The 8,269-nt window shown below is 39.0% G+C and overlaps 1 protein-coding gene across 1 annotated transcript in view; it reads left to right on the forward strand.

Moving 5' to 3' along the window:
- Window positions 1-127: 127 nt before the first annotated feature.
- LOC113464195 (RNA/RNP complex-1-interacting phosphatase homolog) overlaps window positions 128-8,269 on the forward strand; it is an 18,428-nt gene continuing 10,286 nt past the window's right edge. Inside the window, exons 1-2 of the mRNA XM_026812723.1 lie at window positions 128-262; window positions 1,431-1,506. Of these exons, the coding sequence (XP_026668524.1) occupies window positions 234-262; window positions 1,431-1,506 (105 nt within the window). The 5' untranslated portion in view covers window positions 128-233. The remainder of the gene's footprint in view (window positions 263-1,430; window positions 1,507-8,269) is intronic.

The following is an 8,269-nucleotide window of genomic DNA, read 5'->3' on the forward strand; positions in this document are numbered from 1 at the left end:
GGCAAGTGGTAAGTATTAATGTTTTGTATGGTATATAGTTTCACAATATTGCGCGCGAAAGCTGAGAAATCGATTGATCGTTCTGCGTCGCGAGTAATATCGCAGTATCGATTGCATTTGTTGCAGCGTGTGTGTACTTAGTATGGGTGTGTAGTGTATACTGTGTTAGTGGTATTACGTTTCGATGTTATGCGTTATGCTTTCAATTTCGCATGAAAGTATCTAAATAAGCGATGAATATGCCGAAATCCATACCCGACAGGTAGGTATTATTTATTCTTTAGTTTTTACAGTACCGTCGAATTTACGGAGGCATTTAAAACTAGGTGTTAATCGGTTTTGATGAGGTCACATTGCATAGAGGTTATGTTGTGCCGACTTCTCTCGGTATTTTTCATTCTTCTATTTCAATTCCAGCTCGTGATAAAAATTCAACTGATTAAATGATTACTTTAAATATTATAATTCAAGTATTGACTATATAGAACTATAATTGATAATATACTTTTGATTTCTGTAAATATATTTTTCCTACGCGCTTTATGCGGTGGCTAGCTTACCAGCTGAGAGTGGTAGTTATCATTGTTAGAGATTTACATAGGTGGTGTCCTTTTCTTTGATTACCATAATACGGAAACATTTCAAATGTACAAATTAATTGGGACAATGATTCCCCGAATTTTTTATTTCGCTAATTTCTCCTATTGGAACAAGACCCAAAAATAGTAACAAATCTATGCCTTCTCTTCTGATGCTCGATTACCATCAGATTTTCTATAATTGCTCAATGATCAGTTGTAGAACTTAAACCTATACTGGTGGAGTGGAATATTTGTTTCTCAAGCGATTGCGAGCTATTCTGATAGTTATTATCAGAGTTTCTGCAAAGTGTGCATGTGTATACATGCTTCTTTATACTTCATCTAAAGAATGTAAAACATGTTAATGAAGCATTGAAAAATTGAGGCATAGATTTATTCCTGTTTTCGATTTTTGTCCCAATATGAGAAATTAACACAATCAAAAACGGGTTAAGAATCATTTTCTCAAACCATACATACATTCTTATGTATAATGTATATTAATTACTAATTTTTGCTATATGTTAAATAAAGTTTAATCATTCATACCTTTATCTTTAATATTGTATAACTTGGGTTTTGATATTTTGTACAAAATCAAGGCGATATTCGTTGTATTATTATATTTCTTTTTTACCACCTGTTGCATGCATGTATGATAGTTCACCTATATGGTTGGCATTCGAACATATCGTATTCGTCACCCCGAATAACTTTTTTATATTTCGTACATAAACTTTACTCATTGTCAGTATGTTTTTGTCTATGCATTTTTTAATACATAATTCTTTATTTTATAATAATTTATTTTTCATTCTTTTGTGCATTATTACTGTGTATTTTGTACAGATGGTTGGAATATAAGCCTTATGGAACCGTAATCAGTGGTACAAAAATTCTACCGTTCAAAGTGCCGCTAAAGGAGGTAAGTCTTATTTTAACTAAAGAAATAAAATTTTTATCGAGTACTATTTTAAAATGCAAGCAGAAAAATTGTTTTCATTTGTGAATCGCGTTCCCGAGTACTACGGCTGCTGAACGTATATGACCGGTTTCCTCGCTGAGTCGCGTTGCAGCTCTTCTTTTTCTCCTCTCCTAGCGTACTAAATCAAAGATCCTCTTCGCGGGGGTCGTGGCTTCGAAGCCGAGATAAGATCGCATCGAATTCCAGAAAGAGAGGGTACAGTGTAGTATCCGCGTACACGTCTTTGCATATGCGAGTTGGGTATGCCTATACAAGTGTAAACGTTTGGAAATACGTAGTACGGGCGACTGATGTTTTCCAGGGATATACAAATAATTTTCATGTACAGTTTGGGACAATGATTTTCGACCCGGTTTTTATTCTGTTACTTTCCCCTATGGAAACGCAATCCAAAAATAGTATTAAGTCAATACCACACTTTTTCAATTGAACTCAATCCCACATTAATATTGTTTTACATTTTAATATTCAATATTAATTTCATGTACAATATTCTCTCGAACTTATTATAATTGAAAGAAATGATTAGTTTTTATTTTAATCAGATTTATAAAAATAAGCGCGATGTGTATAATAGATTTGAAAAAAAATGTGAAACACGGCTTCATCAGGTAAAAATTTCATTCTATACCATTGTCATGGGCTCGGGAACGAGGGAGGGTCGTTTGTCGATGGACGCTGATGGTAACGGTAAGGTGGGAAAGGCACCTGAGATCTCGTATCAGTTCGAGCCAAATTGCTGTATTGTTGCATGCCCTGACTCTACCGTAGATATAAACAAGCTTGATGTATGCACACACTTTCTTTCTGATACGAGCGGCAATGCTTTTTGGATCGTGAATAGCCCCGGCCCGATTCTTTGCCTAGTAGCCGAACAAACGCGCGATCGTACGCTCCCATGCTGGTCTCTGCTGTGTGATGTATCGCGCTCGTGCTGTGATCTAGTGGTATTCACTGAGGTTTTTTGATTTTAAGGATATATGGATTCAGTAACGTCTTTCTTTCATGTCCTCTTTACTTTTACTATGCTGATAGTTTTATGTTTTCCTTTTTTCATGATTATGTCTCAGTTTTCATTCGTGAGAAACGATGTGTTTTATATACATCGAAATTTAACCATTTAGCACTGGCCCAAAATATACCACCATTTAATGTACACTTTAGATTCCCTATACATTTATATATCAATATAATTTGTATGATATTAACAATTAAATTAGAACAATTAAATTAATTAGAACATATTATATAAAAACAGTATCTTAAGTGAAAATCAATATTAAATTAGGCTGTTCGATATTATTAAAGATTTGATTAGCATCTCTGTATTCGTTTGTTTGGAATTATTTAATTTTCTCTTAAATAGCAACGAACCGGTTTTTCTCATCTATCGTGGTCTTCTGGTTCAAGGCGGTCAGTTGCAAATAAGTTCGGAACCTTTTTGGATTAGCCGCCATCCTATACGCAAAATAGGAGACTGACCCAACTAATTGATTCTGGCGTCGCGGGCATTACATAAAACAAGTCGGAGCAAGAGCCTGGAATTGGAGTTAGGTTGATTGGGTCCGTTGTGTCGACCGCGGGGGGTCGTTCGTTAATAGGGCCCTGAGATGCCCGAGTGCTCGTCGGCCGCGTGCTCGTACCCGTGCCAGCAGCCAGTTCTCGCTCCGCGCCTTCGGATCGCGCGACGGACCGCTTCTTCATCTTCTATAAGAACGTGTAACAAATATCGGCTCACACGAAACGTGATACCGTCTTCGCCGACACACTGTACGCTTTCTACCTTTCTCCCTTGTTTTCTCTTTTTTTTTCCCGTTTCATTTTAGTCGGACACCGGTCTCGATGAATTTAAGCCAATACGCCCTAGTCACATATACATTGTAAAAGATGCGCTTTAAAGTCGATTTTAATTTTGGATTGAATTTCGTACGCGTGTAATTTGCTATGAAATCACTCGCGAATTCTTATACATTTACTTCGTCCGATTCACTTTTTCAGGACATATGGTTATAAAGAAACTTCTACTTTAACTTCTGTTTTTCGAGACAGTAATTAATTGTCGAGATCAGTCCCTTTCAATGCAGTTCTTGAAATTTTTATAAGAACTATAGACCGATATTTACGGATATTAGATGCGATTACCATTACGGATGCGAGAGATAAATGAACAGAAGATGAAATAATAAATACGCATTACTTGTGATATGTCAGCAGAGAAAAATATCGAAATGTTTTAATTGTTTGTGAAATGTATTCATCACTTAAAAAGTTTCGTTAATTGACAATCAGTTTAGATATTTATTATGTTTATTTTTCTTTATCAACCTTTTACTACGTGATATTAGCAATTAATATGATAATTCTGTTCGATTGTTTCACTTAATAATTTGTATGAATAATTCTGTCAAAAGCGACGAATGATTCAAGAGAAATAATATTTCTCTCGTGAAAAATATGTACAGTCATAAAATATAGACGAAGGTAGAATTTTCTGTTTCTGGTGTTCAAAAATGTAGGATGATTTAAATGTGGAAAATCGAGGAATGAGATAAACGAACCGGGTGGCATGGTATTCCCTCGTCCTTGCCATTCTATACACTACGACCGAATACCTGAGCTTTTCCCCAGAGATCGTCGATCCACGGTAGGCAAATTCTGCACGTAAAAACAGAATATTAATTTCTGGCTTGACTTCGGGTTAGAATCTACCCAAGAATGGATAGGCTGTCTTCGTGGGTGATATCTATATTACAACCCCCTGAAAATTTTCAACATTCAGATCGGTATCGCGTTAACTTCTCGGTTACATTCTGACTAACCACCCTTGTTTTCACTGAGATGGAAGTCGCTTTGTCTTGAGAGCGATGAATCGAGATTTCATGTTTCGTCTTAGTAAAATACTTGGATATTAAAGAAAAAACATTATTATATCTCATATAATTTCCTATAAGTTTATAAATTTGTGTTATTTCCTAATTAACAGTACGCTGACAAAGTAATTACAGAATTTATTTTTTAAGGTATATTAATACGGAAATATCTGTCGCATGATTTACGTTTAATTTCGCCTCTTACTTTTTTGTAAATAACCTTGTAACATCGACATCTTTAGTAGTAAATCTTCCATCAATATTTATGATGCGAGAGCTTGTTCGAAAAGAACTTTCGTGGAGATATACGATTTTACATGCCCGATGATTTGTCTGATTAATAATTCAAGCTACAATAATTCATGAACTTTGAATGTCGTGCGATTTATTCGCGGTCAGTGTTCGTCGCCGACACATAAGAATCGGATAAACATTAAAATCTCCAAAATTACCCGTCGAAGACATCGAATTAATTTGTCAGCCATACCGAAACCATCATTCACCTCTGCGATGCGTGATATTTTGCTAGCGCGTGTCACACGGCACTGCAAACATTATGATTTATGAACAAGTCCCCGGCGGACTTAGCAGTGAAGAATGTATCCGCGTCGTGGTTCGAACCCTGTGTTCTTCTGACTTTTAATAGATATGCTAAGTATCATTAAAGGACAACGAACGCATAATCGCGATCGTAAGTAAAAGCTATGAAACCGAAAGGTTGAAATTAATTAAATTAAAGCGTAAATTTTTATCATATGCGGGAAACCGCGTAAGGGATAAACGCGAAGCGGAACGAAATGAAAAGAGAGAAGGAGGCTGCGATTGTAATTTATGCCGAAGTTAGCGAGCAACTTCGATGACTTTGTAAAATATTAGTGATCCCCGTTTCGGAGATCTTATCTAGATCCGACACCGCGCTCCGTTTCGTCGGAACGCCTTCTTTCTCTTCTTCTTCGTCTTCTTCTTCTTCTTCCAGCAGGCTGGCGCCTCTAAGGGGGTCGTGCGTCATGTCGAGAGACCTACTGCGCCACGAGTTTGCTCTCCGAGTTCCGACGACGATCGACACCAAGAGAACCATATAAACATGTCATTTGTTGATTGAACTTGCTCTCTTATACATGTACTTCTGTTCTGAACTATCACGCGTCTCTGTGTTCAAACAGTTATCGGATTCACTCTAGTTTAGAACTCAACCAATGTTGCATCAATTAACTTGATTCTCCTTTCATTTCTTATTGCGATGATTTGGAATTAGTTTCTTGTGTGTATCATTGCAGGTCTCAAATCATGCAGCGAAATTTTGTCAGTTTTAATCCTCGTGTCAGTATGAAATCGGAACGAGTTTTCAAATACGTACATTACTCATGCAAGGAATGCATGCAATCGCATGAATGCTCGGCTATATAAATGTAAAACTTTATCATGTGTCCACCGTATGAAAGAAGATTCCACAGTGATGCCCGGTGTAAAAGTAAAAGGGCAAACGTTACGAAGAAAACGAAACCGGTAACTAATGTGAAAGTAGGTAACAAATTGACGAAAAGATAGTAAAAGTTTTTGTCGGGTCCCAGCGCGGTCGTCGCATAAGCTCCAGGTGTGGGTGCCGAAGGGGGTGGTCGAAAGACACTCGGTTTAGATGCCGTCGGGTCAGAAGGAAAGCACACCGCGGAGGACACTTTTGTTTCGTACTTTACTGTCACGCTGTCCCATCCATCGCGTTTCATCAGATATGGTAGCTGGGCCACGGCCTATCTCTGTTAGATGAGATGGCGAGTGTCCATCTCGAGTACCTCTCTTTCCGGGAACCCCGCGGAGTAAAGGAGATCTCGCAGTAGCCAAGCTTATCTATCTGCCCGATCGTGTTTCGCCGTTTCTCTTATTTTGCGAGCGTTCGTTACGTGCAGGTACTACCTACTTACCCGTCGTAATGTAACTGCGCGTCGTGGGTGCACATACGTACATACGTTTCAATCTTTCTGATGTTTAGCCCAGTTCGTAGCGATCGCGTTCTACGAACAATTTGATATCATTACCGAGAATTAATTTCCGGCACACTTCGCATAATGCGAGCATGCATTCTCGTGTAAAAGGATCTTCCGCGCTTTTCAATTTTAGGATTTTTAAGTATTAGAAAAAACTGCATTAATAAAATAATTTACTTTTATATTCTGTGCTCTTCGTTCGAAGCATGTGACCTAATTCCATTTAATTCTGTCCGTTAGACAGGACTTTATAGCTTACAACTTGCTTGGTACTCAGCAGTATCCTATAAATTTGTTCGAGGAAAATAGATCTCGGTATATTACTCGAGCGTATTACCGACTCTTACACACGTAAGGCTATTCCGAAGCGTAGCTGGCGACATTCATTTAAACAATAACATATAGTCGCGTTCAATCGTGAAAGAAACGTAATGACATCGTCTGTACATGTACTCGACCCCCTTGATACAAGCGATGGAATAATGGCTTACAAACTCTCCGTAAGGAATTTCTCATAGACCGCCGACGATCGTTGAGAAGCAATAGTTGGTTACTTTTCTTTTATCTCTCCCTTGTCTTCCTCCCCCTCCACTCCTTACTGCGACTACCATCAAGTTTGCGTTCCGAGTATTATATGCCGCGGAATGTAACATCCGTTTGAATTGTGGCGACAATACAAGCAGAGGGAATAAGTTCGATGAAAGAGGGGCATAAGACAGAGAATAGGGAAGAAAAGAACATTTGTGAATTCGGTGGTTTGGATGCCTGCGATGCTGGGGTCTGAGATACGCGGCAGTGGCTTTATGCTTCTGGTACATAAATTTCTTTTGAATGGCGCGCGTATGAGTCGGCGCCCACCGTACTGTTCTCTACCTGCCTCTCTCTCTCTCTCTCTCGATCCTCCAGTTTCCGTAGCTTTCTATTCTTTTCCATCTTTTTTTCTCCATGGTGCATACCCTTCGCATTTCCGCCTACCTTTCTCGTCTTCTTTTATGCTTTGGCCGGGTTCGATCTTTCATCTGTTTACAGAAATATCACCGGTACGCCGGTGACGCGCGAAGAAATTGCCAAATTTATTGTCGTTTGACTATTTCTTCTTGTATCGTTCGTTTCGCTGGTCGATTTATACTGTCGTTGGCCGGTAAGGAAAACCGAGGTGAGGTAGTGAGATCTGTATCGTAAATCTCTTCGCATTATAGCGAGCAAATTGACGTTCACCAGGCACATGATCGTGCACGAACGATCGGATAATGTCGGAGAAGTAATTTTCATTGATCGAGTACCTATCTGCGTAGCTATCGACTGTTCCAAACCGCAAAAATGAACTTCTTGGCAGGCTGAATAGAATGCTAGAATCGAAGGGGATGACAGGAATGGGCGTAGTTTGGGGGGGTTGATCGGTGCGGTGCCACGAGCGCGAACGCCGGCACTTAAGATCCGTAGGCACTCCGTACGCTGTCTACGGAGGAGGGCTGGCGAGGTGGAGTCGCTCGACCAGGAAACAAACATTTGTTTAAATGATCCCGACAACTCACGGTCGTAAATACCTGCGAGTCGTTAATCTTGTTTTTGGTCGTGCCGCTCATTCGTTAATGTATAATGTATTCTCACCCCTGTAGCTAAAACAATTAGTTTCGACGTAGAGAAAGAATGAAAGGGAATCGTCGGCGAGAGGTATGCCGAGAAAATAACGCCTTTGAGTGTAATACGGATTAGGCGCATAGATTATAGGTTACAGAGTTCATCTTTCCGGCGAAATTGATTCTTCGGTTGGTCCCAGTTTTAGATTTATGACTGTCAGTCGGTTGTCTTAGCTATATACATAGATCTCATTTTCGTGATATCGTAATT

This window comes from Ceratina calcarata, unplaced genomic scaffold, assembly GCF_001652005.2.
Source record: "Ceratina calcarata isolate Rehan_Ccalc_2016 unplaced genomic scaffold, ASM165200v1 scaffold295, whole genome shotgun sequence".
In the NCBI taxonomy this organism is placed as follows: domain Eukaryota; kingdom Metazoa; phylum Arthropoda; class Insecta; order Hymenoptera; family Apidae; genus Ceratina; species Ceratina calcarata.